At 42.0% G+C, this 22,895-nt stretch overlaps 1 protein-coding gene across 1 annotated transcript in view; it reads right to left on the bottom strand.

Moving 5' to 3' along the window:
- Positions 1–20,969, bottom strand: part of insyn1 (inhibitory synaptic factor 1) — a 43,990-nt gene extending 23,021 nt beyond the window's left edge. Inside the window, exons 1-2 of the mRNA XM_034529305.1 lie at positions 20,434–20,969; positions 18,318–19,945 (exon numbers count right to left, since the gene is read on the bottom strand). Of these exons, the coding sequence (XP_034385196.1) occupies positions 18,318–18,461 (144 nt within the window). The 5' untranslated portion in view covers positions 18,462–19,945; positions 20,434–20,969. The remainder of the gene's footprint in view (positions 1–18,317; positions 19,946–20,433) is intronic.
- Positions 20,970–22,895: the final 1,926 nt, after the last annotated feature.

Genomic DNA, 22,895 nt, shown 5'->3' with positions numbered 1-22,895 from the left:
GTACACATAAAGACACTCGGCGTCAAACCCGATCTTAAATCAATGACCTGAAATGGCATGCAACAAATATGTACATTGTTCTAAATATTCATCCAGTGTGTCCCGGTTAACGCTATTTCTTAATTCAATGTTGCGCTGCTTGGTGGTTGATGGTTGGTGTGCTCCGTCAGCCACAAATGTTACCGTAACTATTGCTGTGATCTATGCCGTAGAGCTGTTTTATGGATGTCAAACAGAAATGTTGGTCAGAAACGAGCAGTGAAAACAGACATGCTCACTCATAAGTAGCCAGTTTCCATGCATGAATTAGCCATGTGTTAATGTATATTTAAAAGACATCAATATTGGAACATGTTATATTTGATTGACAAGTCCTTTAATATAATAGCCATTAAGTCACGAGGGGCTCAAATTTAGGGTTTTTAGTCCTGAGTTTGTCTGCATCAACAATGTTTGTAAATATTCCAATAAAACAGCCTATATTCTGAAATATGATTGAGAAATGCACAAAGTGCTGATTTTCCATCTCCAACTCAAACTCTTGAATTATGTATGTGAATATACTGTACCTACTTAATAATTTATATAGTCAAACAAATGACTGATTGGGCCTCAAAAGTATTCACTCTCTAATGCAAGAAGGGAAGAAATCAGAGTATGTGAGCAGGACAACAACTATTGGGTAGTGTTTGCAGCATCTCTGATAGATATTTCATATGCATTTTGATGGGTTCTATTTAATGGATCACACATTGTACTGAACATTGGCATCCCGTTAAGTGACATTAATGTTTCACTAAAACGCCTTGGGTGTTTCAAATGCTGCTCAGAATTGTGTGAGATGTCGTGAAAATATTGCTGGACCACAGTTAAACTTCGGGCAAGGGTTACTTCAGCAGTACAGTGTCCTGAAAGCCTGAGAGCTTTAATGCAGTATAAATGGAGGGGGACTACAGGAGTGGAGTCTCTTGCAGCCCTCTCTTTGGCTTCGTACTGGCGTATTCTATCTGCAGCGTAGAATAAGTTTAACCAATAAAGAATAAGGAACTGGACTCAACTGACCAGACCTGCACTGCTCCTATTCTGCTTGTTTTTTTGTTTGCCTCTGGCCACAATTCCACTGGGGGTTTACTGTACTACTGCGGTCTAGCTCAGAGATGATAAAGATAGTTGCTCTCTTGTGCATGGCAGTAGGGTGGCATTTTAATCAGAGTTTTTTAGTATGAATAGACATGGGAACAAACCCGTATCTTAAGAGCACCTAAATGCAGAGTTTATACTAAGATGCCTTCATCTGTAGCTATACAATTACCAGTTGGCCATTACTGAAGGAATATATGGGGATAGCCACAATGCATGTTGTGTAACATGTCAGGCAGCAGTAGCTTTTAGTTCCTCGTCTCTATTGTCACTCTGAACATGTCACTAAGTGTCCTTCTATGTCGAAGGCAGATGCTCCTGCAATCACTGCAGTCTATCCAATTCATTAGCCTCCAGATACCCAGCACTGATCTCAAAAACTCACCGTTCCGCTCCGAGTAATGAAAGTGGCAATAAATGGATAGCTTTGTGGGGAGCGAGAGAGAGTGAAAAAAGAAAGGGCATGCATCTATCAATTAAATGACAGGGGCAGAGTGTGTGCGGTGAATTAGGAGAATCCGATGGCCTATTTTTCCTCTCCCATTGGAAATCATCAACACTAAATACAGCAATAGAAGATAAAGGAAGGAAATCCAATAAAGTATAATATGGATGGAAAATACAGCCACTGGCTTTCACGAAAGTTTAAAGCAGGTTTGTCGTCACAAAACATTCCCCACTGCTTCAAAATGGAGTCTCACTGTTACGAGTTGCTCGGGCTTTCTGTGCTGCACCTTTCATCAAACAAATGATATTTCTAAATTGAACTGCGATGCTAGATTGTTTCTTTCTTTATGGCCCGCAATATTGCGAGCACACAGCACCTCCCACCAAGTCCAACATTTTCTCCAGCAGTTCAGAAGCATGAAACATTGTTGACAGTTATTGTGACAATGCGGTGCAAAAGGAGAGTAAGAAGTGGGCGTCTGGGCTCAGTGGCGATGTGGTTAGCGGTGCCGGTGCTGCTTTTTCCTTGTTTTTGCCTTTTTAATGGCTCCATGGCCCTCAAAAGAGATGATACACAAGCCAACCTCCACTTGTTGGCTGTCTCTTTCTCTTAGTTATCAATATCCTGTTGAATTTATCTGTCGCTATGTTCCTGAATAGAAATGTAAATCCAATCTATGAATTTCATGGATCAGAAGTGTTTTCGAAAGCTTTTGAATCCAGTCATTCTAAGATGATTTGGTGGTAGGCAGATTTGGCCCTACACACCTGATTAGAGTGCAAAACTGTTGACGTTGTAGTGCTCAAACATTCTTTGTTTGTTCAAAGATGTAAGGCTTGGTTGCACCATATATTGGTGTGCAGAATCACAGATACGGGTATGTTTTCAAGTTCACGCAACACAATTTGCTTTTTATCCTCAGGGATTTTTTACTGGTGTCTCAAGATCAAGAACCAATAATGTATCACAAAAAACAACATATTTATGTATCTTTGCTGGCCCCTTTTTTACTCCTTGAGTGCATAACAGCAAGTATACATGTACTACTCAGACTGCAACCACGGTGGTACACAGCATAGCAGGTCACATGGCTTTGGTACCATAAGTTTGTATGCGCAAACACATGGAAAAAGAACCAGGAGATTTAGCTCCAGAATCAAGGCAATACAACTTAGAGAAATAACTACTAATATGACATATACTGGTTAAACAAGAGGAAAAGCATGTCAGTAATGGGAAACACTAGCTCTACATTATAACCAATTAACACAACTTGTGTTCAAAAATGAAAATAGTAATGGCTTATGGGTTTGCTACTCCTCTCTTCCTGAGCGTACACTCATACATATGTATAGTGTATAGAGGCAGGCAGCAGTGGGCTGAGCACAGCATGAGGCTGTGTTTTGCACTGTCTAAATATAATTGCCTGACCACCAACAGTTATATCTAGATACAAATCCAACATTAAAGGGTTTCCCTGTGCTGTTTTCCAGTTCCCGGGGCCGAAAGCAAACCTCGCCGGAGTCCCGTGGAGGCGGGGCAAAAGGCGCGTCTACCTGCGGCGTGTAGAGGCCACAGTCAATCTGTCAATCAGGCAGGGGCTGTTTCAGAGCATCACGCCCCCTGTTATCTCTCCTGCAGAATTTGGCTTCAGAACAGTTTCCCAGCTGCCAATTTTATGTCCATGCAAATAGACTGAGGGAGGGGTAATGGTGTCACCCTCCTCCAGGTGTCCGGATGGGCCGCATCTGGTCCAACAGAGGAAGGGGTGTTTGACAGAGTGCATGTTTCCAGAGGAGCACTCATCCAGGAGTGCCACTAAGCCTTCACATGGACGTGTCAAAGCAGCAGATTTTTGTCTTTTCGCTGCAGGCATCAATTAGTCGAGCTGGAGAGCTTTTGTGTGAGATTTAAATTCGGAGCCATGTTTTGTGCAAAGGTCACGCTTTCTCTTGCTTGTGTCAAAGTAAAGTACTAACAGAAAGTTTTGAAACTAGAATCCCTTGCATGTCTCACTTTTTTTTTTTCGTTCTTCTTCTTCTTCGAGAGAGACCCAACTCCCCTGAAGATCACGCTATTTTTCTGCACTTCAATGACACGTAATGTCAAAAATGGTTTATCTTTAGTTAATAAGTTTCTATTCATCGCTTTGTCTGATGTTCTGAAACAATAAGTAGGAACAGCGGCAACTAAGGAATGAGCTCTGCGAGGATGAGATCCCTTTTTTGGGAGAATCAATGAGGGGGGGGGGGGGGGGGCATCGTGATGTGGATACAAAGCAGAGGGAGAGGCTACATTGATCTTCGTAAAGTGGTGTGAAGTAGGGGAAATTCATTTACATAGGAAATGTGTGGAAATATGGCTATCGTTCACAGGCTTGCCAATAGTTTCCTTAATTGATTTGTGAATTTCTTTGTGTCTCACAGCACATAATTCACCACAAACATGTCGCCTACCCAGTCTTCTGTGTTTTTTTTTGGTTCTTCAAAGCGGCAGTCCATTTTTTGACCACTTTAAAGAGTTTGACGTTACTTTTTATTTTGTTTATTCTTAAAGATCCCTCAGATGTAATAACAGGCCAGTTGAAAATGATCAACTTGTAGTTGTTTGTCTCATGCTACTACTCATTATAATCACACCTCAACCAGTTTTAGAATGATTGCAGGTTCCAGTCCAGTCGTTTGGTGGTGGTGTAACCCTTTTGTTGAGGATATAGGTTTCTGATTCATGTTACTTTTACACAGTATGTATGAATAACAGGCAGTTATTGTGCAGAAATATAATTAGAATATATACAAAAATATGTTGCTATTTTGCTTATTCAGTGCGTTGTACAGTGTTTTGTAAATGCCTTAAAGTCAGTTCGAGGGTGACCTGGCCAAGACAGGCAGCAGCATAAGAAACAGATACTATATATATATATATATATATATATATATATATATATATATATATATATATATATATATATATATAAATGTTAAGGAGGCAGGAGGCTCTCCAGTTGGTGTATTGTTACTTTAAAGGCATTTGTAGTTTTTCTTTCTTTCTTCATAATTTAGACTTAAAGATATACTGAGAGTACAGTTTCTTTTGTGTGCCACCACCATTTTAGCTACTCCCAGCCCATTTAATATCGCCTCCATTTAGGTCATAGAAAATGTCATTGACTAAATGTAGACCAAAGCTATTTTTGGTTCTTACAAATGACTCTGCAAAGCAATAGTGACGCAAGACAGATGGATCCAATGCTTCTTCGGGGCAAAGGACCTGTGAAATTCCAGCATCAGATAATAATAAGGGAGTTCAAAATAATAATAATAATAATAGTAATAACAGATAACAGCCGTTCTTGGCTGCTCCCAGTGCGGATGCAGGTGTTAAATAGCTAGATCCAGGTTTTATTTTTTTATTCTCGTGCATCTGAGACTGACTTGCAGTCATAGAAATATGGGATGAACTGTTGACCCTCTGGCTCACGCACTCCATAGAGGAACACACCTCTGTACACGGTCCAGCTCTGAAAAAATACTGTTGTCTACAGGCCAAGAGATAAGCCCTCTCTCTCTCTTTCCTTATTATCTCTCTCTCTCCACGCGCACGGACACCTGTACAGACTGAGTCGGACACCGGATGCCCTGCCGTTGTGCTCTACCCTTGTCCTATTTGTTTTTGTGCTGACAAAAGCCTCCCCACAAACCCAACAATGGATGACCTGAGTGTCTTCACCCTCACCTGACTCTGAAAGTCCTGACTGTGGGCAAACCGCTCCATCAAGCTGCCCGCTTTGCCAACATGAACAGCTGATTCTTAGTTATGATTCTAGCTATGACCTTTATAACCACAGCGTGGAGGTCATCATTGCAGCTCAACCTCGGCTTCATCGTTCCCCTCCTCCTCCTTCTAATCCATGTCAAATGCTCTGAAGCCAAAAAAGGACATGAGTCAAACATTAGGTAAATTAGTTAAAACAATTGGGTCATTAGGCGAGTCACAGATGCCCAGAGCATTGTTTGTAACATTCAAGCTGCAGACTGGATATGATGATTGATGTGGTAGTGCCAGGACATTTATTTTCCCCACTTACCTGTAGTGCTATTCGTCAACCCTAAATTGTTTAGGTGTGAGTTGCCAAGTTTTTCAGATATTGTGAGCAGTAGATTATCCTAAATAACCAATGATTTCTAGACAGATACATCTGCTGTGGAGTTTTTCAACGAGTTAAGTGCCATATAGACCCATTATATTTCAGAGACAGCAGATATCTCAACAGCTGATATTTCGCAAACTAGGAAACTCACACTAAACCAATCAAAATCAAATTAATAAATAGCACTACAGGTAAGATAAAAATATGTATTTTATATTTAGGGGTTAAATGTCCCTTAGTTACTCAAAATGCTTGTGTTCACACTGTATTGATCATTACACTGTATGCATTGACCATTGACACCGTATGAATTTCAATCGATGTGTATGACCACACAGAGTTGCAGGCCTCAAGGTGACCTCCACTGAAACCATTGGGAATCATGCAGTCAAATTGAGTGGGCTTGTAATAATGTTACAATTAGTGGTTGAATAATTGTTGTTTGGATTACTCTTTGTTCCGTTAGCTCGGGGACAACCGACATGTATATATTCAATAGTTTTACTAGGAGGTCCTTAAATCAAAGAAACTGCACAGCAACATGCTGAATTGAGGGCTGCAAATATACAATTGTAAATATATATATACATATATATATATATATATATATATATATATATATACTGTATATAAAAACCCTGGATCATTTTAGAAATATCCTTATTTTAGAGATAAAGTGTCACAATGTTTGAAGCATTGCTGGGAAACAAAAGACACTCCAGAAGGTTATTAACCCTGGCAATTTGTTCATGCACGTTCATCAGTAAATTCATTTTTTCCAATCTGCTTTTTGCATAATCAGAATTTCTAATCAAAATCTGCAGCACACAGTCCGCCGCGGCCCACATCAACCTACAATCCCATCCCGAGTTAATATCCTTGAGAATAATAGCAGACCAAAATGTCTAATTATAATGTTCACCCTTTTCGACCTTGCTGTGTCGTCTACTTTGCATCATCATGGCCATAAACTACCAACTGCACAGGTGACAACAATATGAATCACCCAAACAGTTTGTTGACATGGTCTGTCCTCTCTGCTTCTTTCATCTAACTACTAACTACTTTGACAGTGGTGGCAGCCATCCATGCCGTGCCACGAGCAGAGTGTGAGCTGCCAGTGCAAGGCAATGTGAGAAAGAGAGGGGAGATTCCAGCAACATGGAGCCCTGTCTTTAAAGATGCTCAACAGGAATTCATCTCGTAGGTTTTTTCATCATAGACTCGGAGATTGTCGAAGGTGCTGCCCTCCATAGGGAATCACAGAAACATGTACAAACATTATGATAAAGGTCGCTTATAAGCTGAGCAAAAAAACAGAAATATAACCACCGCTGAACTCTTGCTGGAAATATAACTCATTGACATGGCCAACTTATTCACCTGCAACCTCCACACCTTCCCCACCAACACTTACTGAGACGAAGCTCGCTGCATCCTGGATAGATGGCCAACCACCAGTCCAATTTGTAAGCCGACAACCAGCCACTGAGGAAAACAATTAAAGAAATGGTGCACGGAAGCTCTGAAATGTAGGAACCTACGATCATTGGTCACAGTCTCTTAGTCTTCATTTATGCAACCGGCTCTCAGCATGCAAAGAGGCTTCCTGAGTGAACAGGCATTACATTACGCCTTGATGCAGCTGTGTGCCACTCTGTTTTAGCTGGCTCTATTCCATGTGAAGGTTTACATGTTGTGATTCACAGACTTGGTACACCTGTCCATGATGAGTCTTTAAGGGATTCACTGGTTTCTTGATGAATAATATGTCAGCTCTTCGGTGCCCAGATGGCTACGCTATACTGCAGGGTAAAAAAACAACTTTTGTTAATGTTGTTAGACTCTACCACCAGAATCATCGGTTGTATAATTCAAATTATCACATGCATAATAAGTGAAAAACTAAATTATCTGATTTATTCAATAAAACAGGTCTACGATGCAGATTAACTATGACACCGTGGGCCAAACTCAGACAACCTGCTTTGATATTCAGACAGACAGGCTCCTCACATAGTGAAGTAATTAATGACATTTAAATGTTAAATGGATCTCTCTCTAGTTGGCATTAATTAGGTAGATTAGAAATAAATCCCAGTCAGGGAATCTAATGTTTTGGCATTTCTGAAGACCTGTTGCAAAGTGCGTTACTTCTGTATTAGCCTATTATTCCCTCCAGTGATCTCGCATACAGAGAAACTAATGCAAACTTTACCAATCACTGCATTATTTGACAGGACTCTCAGTTGAGTCTAATTTTTGCAGTAAAGCTGGAAACTCTGTCAGCACTATTACTGTGTCTGGTGCTGTTAGACATGTTATCTGTTAGCTGCTGAGACAGACATTTTTGTGTCTAACCTTGTGTGCGGGCAGGCCACCCTGGCTTTATGTGTTGATGTGGCTGCTGTAGTGGGTCAATCACACGTCGCATTAAACACTTGCGGTGACTGGCGGCCAGACAAACCATGCAAATAGTGATTTCTTTTTCCGTTGATACCTTAAAGGCAGTGTGTAAAATACGGGTTTGATTGACACCTCAGACCCACTTGCAATTGTCATTAAAATGTCTTTTAGAATTGTACTATTGCACAGCAGTTTTCCTAATTCAAATTGCAAAACATTTATATAAATATAAAAGAATAAATGAACAGTGAATGCCGTAAATGACACAGCCAGACAGGGCCCCGACAGGTGGCGCAAAGCAAGTCTTTCTTCATATCTAGTTGTGGACCTAAGATTTGATCAAATTCCTTCCATGAGGACCTGGATTAAAGCAGGACATCGTGTCTTCTCTTTTTGGATACCAGGACTGCAATGAGAAGAAGCCGAGCCAAGGTTTAAATATCTGCAGGTTTGTCCGGTTAGTGAGAGACACGTGTTGCATTGTGTAGTTGTGTATTGTTAAAGATATAAGCCTTAGTGATGTGTGTGCAAAGTCTGTACATCCTTGTTGCCATGGCTTCCATCCATGACATCTTGTTGCACTTGATGGAAGGAGGGCGATGGGATCCCCGGGTATTTTGTATGATGCTTAAAGGTATCGAGTACCGACACCCATCTCGAACTATACGTACAAGCCTACCTTTGGCCAAAAGCATGCCTTAAGAACAGTCAACTTTCTGGCCATCTTGTGGAAGTGCTAACTGTTGGAACGTTTGGACATCGCAACTACTGACTTGGAAGAAAACAAATTAAGGTGTGTTGTTGAAACAGAAAGCAGATGGGTTTTCTTCAGTCAGCACTTTTAAAGATCAGATTTAATTTCGTTGCACTTTCAGAATGTTTTATTTATACTAATTATTTCTCAACACCTGTTGCAAATTGGTACTTTGTGGCTGTGTAAAAGACGCCACAGCTGCTCTGATTTGTACCAGTAAAATATACACAAAAGAACAAGGTAATTGATCTAAAGTCAATTGTATGATATGTATTTAACTTGAACAACATGCAGAATGCAGAATGTTCAGCACGATGGTTTTCAGAGGCCAAATTATGTCATGGAAAACAAAGTGAGATATTTGAAACAGTGCTTTAGCACCAATGCAACTCACATCGTTTAATAAACTTTGGAGGTAGAAAATATTTTTAATGTGGGTATTTGCTGTCTGGACTGCAGCACAATCAATAAAACAAGTCTAAGTGAAGACAGGACAATCTAGCAGATATTGTGCCAAAATGTATAGACCTTAAAAAATGTGTTTTCCTTGGCGGAGTGTCCTTATTTTGTCCTCTGTGTGTGTGTGTGTGTGTGTGTGTGTGTGTGTGTGTGTGTATGTTTAGTTTTTTCACTGGACAATGCTTGTTGAAATGTGCTTAGTAGTAAATGACCAGAGTCTACGCTAATGTAGAACTCTGACAACTTCCTTATAGAATCATTGGACATTCATGTTTTGAGATAAGATTGGAACTAATTTATTTTAATAACAAGGTAAACAGGAGGCTGAGCTTCATAAACATCCAATGAAATGTTTTCTAACCTATATCAACATTTTTTAATTTTTCCTCCCACTGAAATAATTACTTTCACTGTGTCCAACTACAAACACACAAACACACAAGTAAGCATACACGTTACTTCATATGAGTTATATTTATCCCAAGATAGTTTCTTTGTGAAATCGCTTATTTGACAAATTATTACTGATAAATGTTTGTCTCCTTTTTATTACAATAAAGTAACTAATAATTAAATAAACAATTTGAACCACTCTCCCAACAGCTAACATTAACATCTATTGTTGCAACTTTTCTACCAGATCCAATATCATAAATGTTGAATGATGATAGCACTAAGAACCCACTTGTGAGTTAAATGTCAGGATTATGGATATGCTATGTGCATAAACCTTTACAACATGTTTTAAGTCCGGAGGATACAGAGGCTTGGTTGTGTCCCAGCCCAGTTCAGCTATTTCTGCTGGTTAAAAGTGAACAATCTCATTTGAAACTGGGTTGATTTATGATGCATCACCGACTACGGCTAAAAATAAAAGGAAGGAGAGAAAAAAAAAACTCTTGATGATCCTTCAGTATAACACAGTTCCAAAGATTTTAGCTGGATTAAGCTGCTACACCGGATAGTGGGTTGGCCCACGCTGCCCTGAGCAATTTCACAGGCTATGAAAATGGAGGAAAATATAGCATTTCTTCACATGAATTTGTATCCATCATGCAACTGTACTCTTGGTAAAAATTAGTATCCACACCTGGTAAAAGAGCCTAACTAATGGAGAGCAAGCTGTCCCACTGCGTACAGTATGCTTTGAGACAATGAAGTGATGTAGCTATTCTCGGAGGCTGCTTGTGCACTTCGATGGATGCCATTTTTCACACCATTAACTGCAGCCTACTGGTTTTACTCACAGCACAGAGATGGGCCAAAACAATCCTAAACATGCCCACGATTGAGCACAATTGCAACAATTGATCTAAGCTGTTCCACCCAGTCTGTCGCAATTCTGTGCATGAAAACCATTATCTCCATTCACCCTTCTTCTTTCCCCATCTCTCTCGCACACTTTTCTCTCTCTTTCCTTTTTCACCACCTCTAACTACCGTTTTTATCCTATTCAGCTATATCCTTGCCTTGGGATAAGCAAAACGGTTTGTGGCTGAATCCCAAAGTACAAACATGCATGGCAAAAGTTGACGCTTTATCTGTAGCTCGGTGGGTTAGTTGATCAAAATCTATGAGCAAGATGAGTGCAGTTTTTTGAGTGTTTACCTCAGCAGAGTTCTAACCTAAGGCCCTCATTACAGTCAATGCTGAGTGCAGAGTTCGCACAGGGAGGCAGAGCTCAAAGAGCCAGCTAATCCAGTGGGTTTTACAGGCATGATGGGCTAGTCAATATGCTGGGCCTGCATCCTAAAGAAGCTGGAGCTCCACAGCAGAGCTAGGTAAAAGAGGCTCAGGGGAATGCTTTGCATGATGCCACTTTATTCTCTCCACAGCACTCAAGGTTAGATGCCGCTAAAGTCTTAACCCGTTGTTTACCTCTATCCCCTTCCCTCCTATTGATTTTGCTTGCCTTTCAGCCCTCAACACTGCTTAATTTATAAAAAGGAGATCTAGGAATTACATTCTGATATTGCTGCTATTGCAATCCAACCCCGGTAAAAGCATCCACTAAATGCACAAGATGTTTAATACCCTCTCCTTCCATTAAAGCAGTGATGGCCGCTATTTATACAAGATTATCTGTAAATCAGTGGGGGTCACAACCATGATGGTTTCGTACAACCAAACATGATCATGACTGTCCGAGTCGATTAGAAATTAGTTCAACCAAGAGATGATCTGACATTTTCACTTCAAATCCCGAAGCAGTATTTCTTCAGTCCCGGGAATAATTGAGCCTCTGATTCGTTCTAAGAATGGACACATTTATGTGGAGCTCAGCTCAAGGCAGCAGCAGAGGTGTGGAGATGGCAGGGTGTTTTGTGTTCAGTAAAGAATAGATAGGGCTTGAGGTATCCTTGTTCCTTGAGCAAAGAGAACTCCGCTGGAGGAACGTCACCAAGTTTAATTTACGAATTTAATTTCCACACACAAAAGAGGTCAGACAAGGAGGAACAAATTGACAGACACAGCAGGCAGGTACTTGTCATTTCTTCCAAATAGCTTTTAATGAGAAGAATACCTTTGGCCTAGGGATGTACTTTCCTCTGTGAGTGGTTAAGTTATCAGCATTGCCCACCGAGTGTTGTTGGCTTGCTGGAAAAAACATGTTCACCGGTCGGAGACCGAGCCAAAGCCCGCCTCAATCTGAAGTAAATGGACTCTCTGGTGGAGAACAGACTGGGCCATCTTTAATGGAGAGCACTGGGCTGTGGTCAACTGGGCAGTAAACCCACATCACTGGTGGCCAATCAAAAAATGGTTGCTTTGTGGGAAATGATCCACCACGACACAACTTTGTGATTGATTGTAATTTCTGTTTGAAGGCATCCATTTGGACAAACAGAATTAATCTCCTGCCAAGATCGTATCATATTCAGCCACATAAACTCATCATTAATTATTTCATTAAACTGGTTTTTTATTTACAATGTAATTACTTTAGCATGCACAGGCACAGTAGAAGCACTTAGTACAATGTACCAGTTTTGTGGTTATAAATATAATTACCTACTTACTAATTTCTCCCTATGATCATTTTGAAATATTCTGTTCTATTGTATTACGTGCCTCTGCAGTGACCCATTCCCCCCCCCCCACAGGAATCATCCAATTGTTTTTACAATATATTTGTCATGCCCTTAAACATTACCCAACATAATGGTCCTGGCAACGGGGACGCTGGCGAAACTTAACGCCGCTCCGTCTAGGACTGTTTTTATTTGTTTTTTTTCTACCTTTTTTACAATTTAACATTAATTTAAATTATTTAAAATTGTATTTAACAGTGTAGCCATTCTTCTGACTTAATTATTCTGCAAATCTTGGATTATTTTTTATTTTGTGATTGCCGTTGGCTCCTGCTCTCCACCACTGCGATCTGGTCAACTGGCGTTGGCTGGCTAGCCGACAGTCTCTTGCTGGCTGGCCGACGGTCTCTTGCTGGCCGGCGGCTGCGGGCGAGCCGGCCGACTCCCTGCTCCATGCTGTTGCTCTGAGGCTGGTCGCCTCTCAGCGGTCCTGGTGCTCCGGTGCTCCGGTCTGTGGTTGGCGATTGCATCCTCCCCGGCTGGCATGGTTCTGCAGTGTTCCACCTCGCAGCTCCTTGGGCTCAACAGCTTCTCTGCTCCTCCGTTCGTCTCGGCCATCGGGGTGCTCGGACTCCTTCTTCGGCCCCGTTGCATCCACAGAGCCTCCCGCGGAGGGTTTGTTTGCTCCAGGCCTGATCACTCCAGGCTTTCCATCCCCTCCCTCTGGTCGGCCGAGCGCATCGCTGCAGCTCGTCATCACAACAACAGTCCCCAAGAGCGAGATGGTGGCAACGAAATTAGGAACTGTTACAGCTCCCCCAGCACCCTCTACTCTTCCTGCTGACTCCACTCACCAAAACCGGACTGGTACACTCCAAGATGTTGCCCCTATTTTAGTTTGTCTGTTCTGCTTTATTTTGTATTTGTAATTTTGTATTCCTCTAAGGTGTTCATTGCCTATATGGCATTGTCTCCTTTGCCTCGTGTATTTTCTGAAATGTTGTATTGATGTTATGTTTTTACTTTGCTTCTATGTAGAGCACTTTGTAAACCCTGTTTTTAAAGGTGCTATATAAATAAATGTATTATTATTATTATTATTATAATCCCTAGTAGTAGGATCAACTATTTCATGAACATGAGAGTGTGTTTACCAGCATCCTTTATATTGTTCTACTCCCTGAGTGAAAGTGCTAGTGAGTCCCCCTAATGGTTAAAAGTTGAAGTATTCTTGCTAGGCAGTTTTCGGCTCCCTGCCCTGCTCAGCAGCAGCATCAGCGGGGGGAAACACAGAGTGAGGAGAGGATATGGCCCTCGCAGAAAGAAAAGTGGTCCTTTTTGATTTTGGTTTTGGTCTCCCTTGGGCTGCCTCTGGGTTTGGAACAGATTTGGTTCAGTGCTGAGCGCGGCAGCTTGCGCAGAGAAGGACCGTGTCATAACTGGTTTCAGTCTCGATAAGGAGACACCACTGGCTAGCTGGCTGGCTGATCTGGGGCCAGCTGCTTGGATACCACATCAGCCTTTAACAATGCGTTATTTAAGCACGCCTCATGAAAGAGTGTCTCACTGTAGACAAATCATTCACAAAGCAGTTCTTTTAATGGACTCCATTTTAGCACAAACGTCCTAATTTGACAGCCAGGCCAATGAGATCATACGGCTGGCACTGGGTGATGAATAGAAATTGAATAGACCACCCCTTTACTTTTAATGCAAATTTAAATGAGATGTGCTCCTGCGGATTTAGTGGAGGGCTAATAAGCTAGTCGAGCACAAAGTTCAGTGTTTGTTTAAGAAACAAGCAAAACCTGAAAAGCTCATATTCCTGCAGCTGCTGCTGCTCACAGGTCATTTTTTGTAGATCAAACACATTCATCAAACACTTTCAAAAAATCCATTATATAGTTCTAAAACTGCATGGTGGCCAGTCTCATTAATAAAGCGGTTACTCAGGACTCCATTCCTAAAAAGCTGACATTTGGAGGATGCCGTTTCCACCTGACAGTACGGTTTTCCTGCGGCCTCCCTCCTCTGTCTTAAGGCCTGCAGCTGAGTCGAAACATTAAGCTAGTCTCCAGCATTATGATGAGCATATGCAGACAACTACTCAACTACTGCAAGGCTGGCTGATAGAGGCCAGTGTCTTGGACATGCTGTACTCGGCTACTGATAATTGCTCTTTGTCCAGCTTATATTCATTCGCTCCTCTCATTTGGAGCTTTAATTCAACGAGTCCTGATTGCCTTTCCTGTGTTCATTTGTCTTGAGCCGTTCACGGACGTGCAGCATCGTCTGCTCGTGGTGTGATTCTCCGTAATAACTACATCCACATAATAACGGTCCATCGTTCCTATTTGGTTGCATATAAAGACATGAAGCTCACTGCCAATCCCCCCACACACACCCCCAGTCAATGCCATGGCATCTTCTCCCCTGTCTCCCCACCCCCTTTTTTTGTGCACTTCATGATAGTCTTTACATTTTCTTTCTAATAACCAACATGAATGACTCTTACATTTCCTAAATTGCCCTATTTTTGATTGAAATTCAATGTAAGCACAACTCGAAATCAGAAATTTCAGAGGTTACTTTACATTCTCTTTGGTGCCATTCTTTTCCATTGTTTATCCTCAGTTCTCAAAGTCCAAGGTGAAAATGATACCCACATGAATTGTTCCTTGCCACTCCTGCCAGTGTTATTATTAAAAATGTAAAGATCTCTCTCATAAAACAACTTTATTTCTACACATTTCATATAGATTTGATCAGTATAATACAGTTAATGCATCGTTGTTGAGACTATAATGGAATGTTTTTATTTGATAGTTCAGGGGTAGGTAACCACATGACATGGGTTGCTAAACGTCTGTAGATTTTAAAAGCCCTTCACACAAATGAACTAAATATATTGTATTGCACATTTGTGGGTTTCAAACTGGTCTTGAGAGCCAATCAGGGACTACTTTGTTAGGTTATTGGCTGCTATGTTAAGCCTGTGCTATGAAGATGTTCCTTCCCTACCTGGTAAAATAAAAATATAGCATTAATGTGCTCAGGGACCACAGTAGTAGGAGGGATAAAACTCCTGTAGTCTGGAAATATTTGACTGAAAGAAACACAGGCCTTCACAATACCAATGTATTAGTTTGTGATGTAAGAAAATGTTCTTGGTATTCTTGGTATTGCTTTTTAATTTAACATTGGTGATCTGTCATTTCCAGGCTCCCTCAAAATGGCTTTTTGATTAATGTTTGCTAAGATTTCACAACAAAAAAAAAGCATACAGAATATGAGATTATTCATGGCAAATTTCGAAGTGCGACGCACTTACCACACAGAAAAGTTTAATGATAGGTTCGCCACAAGGTGTGATTAGACTGCACTTAGAGTGATGTTTGTAATAGTCCAAAATCAGAATGATAAATTATTGCAAACATGAAAGATCAAAGGGGGACCCTTTTTTAAGAAGTCTGTGCCTTTTTGAGAAAAGCAAGCCACTTAGGTAGAATCAGGTGAAAGTCTATTCATCTTCGTCTTATTTTCAACCTGCCTCTTATTTACCTAGTATATGCCATAATTGGTACTGTGTTCAGTATCTAATCACTTTGGTTATTGCTGCTTGTTGATATCAGTTACCCAATACCACCTTGTGCTGAAGAATCTACAAGTCATTTGGGATGGATCATTTGAAAGATCTTAAATCTCAGTAAACACCCCCTCACAAACAAAGCTAAGCAAATCAATTTACCTTTTGTGTTACCTGCTTTTGTGGATGCGAGATTCCCCTCAGGCCTCGTTAAAATTCCTTTGGAGCTCGACTATTTATTCAATAAAAACTGGTCTACTTTGTAAACTATTCAAAATGTGATGAAAATCTGTAGAACATACATTCTTTTAATGGTTAATGCATGAGGCCATAAAGACCTGATGGCTGAAACCTGACTCCATAAAAACATCCCTCAATTTGACATTTTAGTTCATCGTGAGATATGGACTAAATGAAGATTGCCATATGCAATGCACTCACCTTTGAGGCAATGGACAATCAGAAAAATGTAATCTAGTCGGACGCTATTGCAGTGTTACTAATGATTGTTGCGATTAAATGTTTTAACCACTTTTTTAATTCAGCTTTTTGACCAATTGGCACAGGGATAATGTATGTATGTGATCTTGAGCTATGAACTTAATACCGCAAAGTTTAGCATTATAACAGACCAGTAAGTTCCTAAATGTTGGGCAGCTACGTGCTTTGGACTGTCATCTTTAACTCTTCAAAGCGCTGCAGTATCTACAGTTCCCCAAAGACCTTGTGGGTGATAATCAGTCATAACTGCTCCTCCACTGAGGTTATTTATTTCACTACATTCACACGGTAATTCATCATTTATTTATTATGACAGTTGTTATCTATCTTTCATGTGGCCAAGAATGAGAGATTTAATGGAACATTAAGCTTCCATGCATCCGACAGCGCGACACTGATTCTGTTTCTTCATCAATCTTTGATTTCATTTGCAATCTCATAGGTCAGTTAATTGCAGGATATTGATACTAGCATTATGACTGCCACTAGAGCTAAAATGATTCCTTAGCCATTTCAATATGTGCGATTGAGCTTTCCCAATACATTTTTAAAAAAAAGACATTTGAGCCACTGTGCTCTCTCTAATGAGGTCTGGGATAAGAACGGTAGTATTCGTTGAAGCTGGCAGAGGCACTGGCCGTGTTTTTGTTTATAAATAGCTCCAGCCAGCATTATTCCACTTGCAGTTGTCCCATAATCATCAATCATACTCGCTCGCAGGCCGGCTTCTACTCACCAGAGAGAAGGTGCACTGTAAGCTGTGCCCTTGCACCTCCAACTGTGCAAGTACATAAAGTAGAGCGTGGTGAGTGGGACAGAGCTTGTGTGTGTGTGTGTGTGTGTGTCGGGGGGGTTCACCCCGGCTATTCAAAACCCTCCTCCTTCAGGCTAACATCCACTGTTTTGCTTCTTCAACACATTGAGAAACACACACACACACACACACACACACACACACACACACACACACACACTACCTCTGCATGCCTGATCTGTTGCAGGTGGGAGGTTAATCATGCTCGGAGGATGTGGGATGGGTCAGACACAACTGTTTGCTCAGGTTTCATTTGTCTCTGTCTCTCTCTATCTGCCTTTATCTCTCTCTTTGGGGGGGCTTTGCAGGAGGAGCTCACAGCGTTATGGACACTGCAGGGGAAAGATCCTAAAAAGATGATGAGGGCCATTTCGTCTCACACACATGAACACGTGTAGTCTGATTATCAGCCATCGCACAAGTTTGTTTCATCCATATACTTGAGGAGGTATGGAAGAGCACACGCATGGTGTCTCTCTGTGCTGATCCTTGTTCAAACTGTGTACTGTACACATATATGCACGCACATAAATCTCCCAGTGTTACCATGGCAGTTGCAAAAATACAGTCAGAACCCAGCTGATCCTTAACAAAATGGTTATATAACTATTGCGGTGCTAAGTCTTGTATCTTATCAAAGCCTGCCTCTGTGTTTCCCTTCAGCTCGGCTTTGCTGCTTTTCGACAGCGCTTCACATCATCTGCCGTACCTCCCACAAGACACCGCTTTGTAATTGCCGATAAGCAATTGTTTGATTGGAAAAGGAAGACAGCCATGCTGTGGTTGTAATCAACAAAATCCTCCTTCCTCTAAACAAGAAAAGGGAGATCTCATCACTTTCAAATCTTAATCAAAATCTCCATGCCGCGAAAAAATAATTTTACACTCATTAAATGCAGCCTACTTGAAAAGCACACCCACCTGGCACTCACATTCTCTCCTTACCTCCGTCTCTTCATTCCCCCTGCTCCTCTCTAAACCCCCCCCACCCCCAGAAACCTGATATGTGTAAGCTTTTGAACCTCACCTCCCGGAGTTCCTTGGCCACATCCTTGAGCTCTTTGAGAATGCCGTCCAACTGATCGATCACCATCTTCATGTGGCTGCGGATGCGTTCTCTCGGGCTGGGGGTCTCAGAGGTGTCCCGGGCCGGAGCTCTGCTGAGGGACATCCTTTACAGGGTGACGTGGGGCCAGTGGCCAACAGGCTGAGGGCGTGGGGGAGCCGAGTCGGGGTCCATGTCTTTGGCTACAAGGAGCCTCAGTGCTACTGATCCGAACAGGGGCCCCGGCCACGCAGGGAGACCTCAACATCTTAAAAGCACCCGGGCAGCAAAAACACCTTGCCTCGCTCGCACACTCGGCACAGGGTCACGCTCTGACATCCATGCCCTCTGGTAGATGCTTCCAGAAACGGAGAGAAAATGAGCACGGGAAAAGTCATACGCTGTATATCCATGGAAAAGGAAGAGACAAAATACATGGGCTAAAGCTGGTATGAAACTCTTACATAATCGTGTTGAGCCAACTCATCTCATGTGTCAGTGTGTACGTTTGAAATTGTTCCCGAGGAGGTGCTATTTAAAACGCCCGTCTATACAGGGAATAGACTTTTTCCCTCTTCCACTTGTCCTGTACAACCTTTTTTACCTGTGAAACACAGTGACATAATGGCAGGCTAAGATACAAAAGAAAAGCAGAAAAAGGGGTCCATAGTAACACTTTTTTTTATAGAGAAAGCTATCCAACATAGATAGAAAAATAGAACTCCCAGCAGTGGCTCAATTTTTCAAAATGACCGTGTTCTACATTATTGTCGGCCAGTGGGGACAAGATTTGCTTTCTAAATATAGTCCTTCAGTGAGGGCTTCTGTCTTTTAAGAGAGAAAGGACAGATCTTGTTTGGAAAAAGGGGATATTCCTCTCGTTTCCCCCTCCAGGAAAAATAAAAAGAATTTCAGTAGAAACTCACATCAAAATAAACTTTGCTTCACATCCATTTTCTTTGCAGATGATGACTTGATCATGTTGTCCTTCATTTCTCGTCCATGAAAGGGAGGAAGGCAGGTGTGGGTCTTTTCACTGAGCGTCCAATCTCCCCCCAAAGCAGCGCTTATTCCAGGTGGCTCGGGATCAGAATGAATTGATTTCCAAGCCAGCGGAACTGACTTGTGATGAGAATTTGTGGGGGGAGAACAACAAAATCATGGTGCCGTTGAGACACAGTTAGAAGGGGGCCAGAAGGCGAATGAGCACCTTCCCCTGGAATTTGGGTGGCAGCTTGTCTTATGCAATAGCGCTCTCCAAGTCCTCTCAGAAAACACTGACCCCACAGCAGTCCACAGGGGTGTGCCCAAAAACCAAGGGGGCAGAAACAGAAAAGGATTCTCTTCTCTCCTTCAGTTGTTGCTAAGGGAACCTGGTCTGCCTCCCTGTGATTGGATAATTATTTTACTTCTTATCCGTGTAGTGTATATATTTTCTCCGTGGACTTTTTTTCAGAGAGGCAGAGAGCTCAGTGCCATCCAGCAGGAAGAGATAAATCCCATGAATGCTTCCCAGAGGAGCCCTAGAGAACAAGCAGGGGGGAGAGCTTCTTGCCAAATCCAGGGCGATGCCACTGCCACAGGGTGCGCTGGCCAATCACACATGGCACCTGGACAGACGGGAAGAAAAACAATCACTTATTCTTTCATGTCTTATCCTTCTTTTCTTTATATTATACTCGCTCTTTCTCCAAGTCATAGATCGCAGCATAAAAAAGCAACGACAATGGAGTGAAGGAGACTCGAAGATGGAAGGGAATTAACTGCGTTGATTTTCAAAATGCATCACTTGCTTCAGCAGCACTTGCCTTATCTTCACACACACACACACACACCAGGACACACACCTACTCACCTTTCCTGTGCATCACTTTGCTGTTGCTATGCCCAGAGCTCACTGTCCACGCACAGCAGGATCATTCAAGCCACACACAACCTGCTGGTTCTTTAGCAGTCCCTCTGTCGCTCGCACACACTAACATCTTCACTGTTCTCTCTTCCTCTTTTTCACTCTGTCTCACACTCTCTCGCTCTCTCTCTCTCACACACACTCACACTCTCACACACACACACAGTTCTCTCCCTCTCTCCTACTTACTGTCTTGACAGAGAGAAACACTTCTATCAGCAGGGTTATTTCACTATAAAGCTGTGGCTCATCAGAGGAGGAGTAGAAGTGGAGGATGAAGCTGTGGAGGAGGAGGAGGAGGAGGAGGCAGGAGGCATGAGATGGGAACGATTAATGGCTCTAATAGCACTCTGAGAAGGGAGAGAGGAGGCTGAAGATGACTAAGAGCCAGAGTGGCGAGGAGAGCTCCTGCTTCCGTTTGTGATGCTGCCGCGGCCGCTACCATCACTCAAATAACTGCTGTCGAAAACACGCCACCCGTCATTCCCGTCAGCGTTCGCCTGCACCGGGAGGCAGCAGACAGAACGGCTGAGCTGCTGCTGTGAGAAAGGAGCTGTGTGATGAGAGCCTCTCCCTCTGTGCCTGTTTCTCCCACTCTCTCTCTCTCTCTCCCTCTCTCTCTCTATCCCTCTCTCTCCCACCTTTCTGTCACTCTCGCTCTTTCCCTTTCTCCGTCCCCGTCTCTCTTCTGCCCCTGCGCCCTCACTGTGTCCTCGCTGACTGTCGGATGAAGGGAAGCTGATGCCAGAGTTTATCGTGGGCTCAGGCTCCTACCAGCACCACTCGGCTGTTCTGCTCGGCTCTGTGGAGGAGGAGCTTGATGCTTTAAAGGCACAGTGTATCACACGGTCCCCCTCCTCAGCACCACTCCTCTCCTGTCTTCTCCTCTCTGCTGGCGTCTACACTCCCCCACTATCTCCTCTCACGCTGTCTATCTAGCCTTTGTCACAGTTCTATCAAGGGTGTTATATCTCTCTTAAATCAAGATGAAGTCTTCCTCTGCCTCTAGCCAAGCAGTCTCTTGAGGTGTCCAACAATCCCTGGCTGTTACATCATTAATATCCAAGGCAGGTTGGTGTTTGATGACCTCATCTGACTGAAAGACAGAAATAGGGAGGGAGGACCAGCATGACTTTTTCTTTCCCCAGTCCTCTTCATCAGCATTTTTTTCAACACATATAAGCCGTGCATAACCCCGCCAAAGGCAGTCACCGTAATATGAAATTAGTTTTTCGAAGGAAATAATGTAACAGTCAAGCAAATTCATAATGGCAACTTCTCGAGCAATGCAGTGTTTTGGCAGATAACTGTACGGAACAGCCAGAGGGTGGATGCATCCCTTAACATAATTGTAATGAAAAATGCAGAGTGGATTCAAGTTAGGTGGGACACCATAATCCTCGCAGATTAATTTATTCTGGGGTTCTGATTTTTGTATTACTAGCATCACAGGCATGTTGTTTATGCTATTTGAGTGAATATGCTGCAGTTTTTTTAAATGATCCTATGCAAGTTTGGCTCTTTAACAACATGTGAATTAAATGCTTCATATTCAATGCTAACCTTTTCTAAGTAACGAGTCACTGTGTCATTTTATGACTCATTTTCAATATGTTTCTCAATATATGTTGTGGCTCTATGTGGATTTGCAGGACTGTAATGGGATCTTGTGCCTTTCCTTGCATTGACATGTGGCTGCTGCAGTTTGCAGAGACAAGATGCTTCTCAGAAACTGCTCCCTGCAAGAAACAGGTGTCCTTGAGCAGAGATTTATTTGCTTCACTGCTTAGTCTCTCTGCACATCACATATGAGAGGCTTCCTTCTTATACCACAGCAACAGTGTCCAGCACATTTTGTTCTTGCCATCGTTTCCTTTTTTCTTGACAATGCAAAATACCTTTTTGCGTGGATATTCGTGGTGTATGTCCCCTAAAAGAGGGAATGAATACTAAATGACCTCTCAGTGGAAAGGCCCAGGTGCTCAAAACAGATAGCTCCTTGTCACTGATGCCTTCATTGGAAGGGAATTGGATTATTTCCCCCTTTAATGCTGAGGTCATTCCGACACTGAGTTCTACTACGATTCTGGAGTGGGTCCAGCTAAATATTGGTTCCACCTAATATTCCTGGCTTGGATTTATTGTAGAGACTTTTTTTTTTATAGACATATTTATTTTTGAAGTTGGGCACAGGCTCACAAACAAGTCCAACTATATATAAACAAACTAATACACACATCAAATACACACACATCAACACCATGCTGGACAATCCTACACAGAGGAAACTACATTAGTCATTTGGTACCATAAGAATAAAGCTAGGGAGAGATTGTATTTGACCTCCCAATAAGCTATCATACTTATATTTATTTGAAACAGCAGGGATCTACTGTTTTTATTTTTGCCAACCTTCTCCACATTTTTTGGGTTCACCATTACTGAAGTAAGATGTGAACACAATTTCTTTTTACTATAATCATAAGAATAATAAAAGCAATTAATACTCTCTTTACCCTCCCCCTTTTACAAATCAAAAACATGTACGATTACAGAGATCGTAAGACAAAGATAGGTGTATTTTTACTTATTTGTCAATTGGATATATAATAGACAAGACCTGGCTGTAAGAAAGAAACACATCTCACACA

This window comes from Cyclopterus lumpus, chromosome 3 (assembly GCF_009769545.1).
Source record: "Cyclopterus lumpus isolate fCycLum1 chromosome 3, fCycLum1.pri, whole genome shotgun sequence".
Lineage (NCBI taxonomy): Eukaryota > Metazoa > Chordata > Actinopteri > Perciformes > Cyclopteridae > Cyclopterus > Cyclopterus lumpus.
This window is presented reverse-complemented; position numbering and strand designations above follow the sequence as displayed.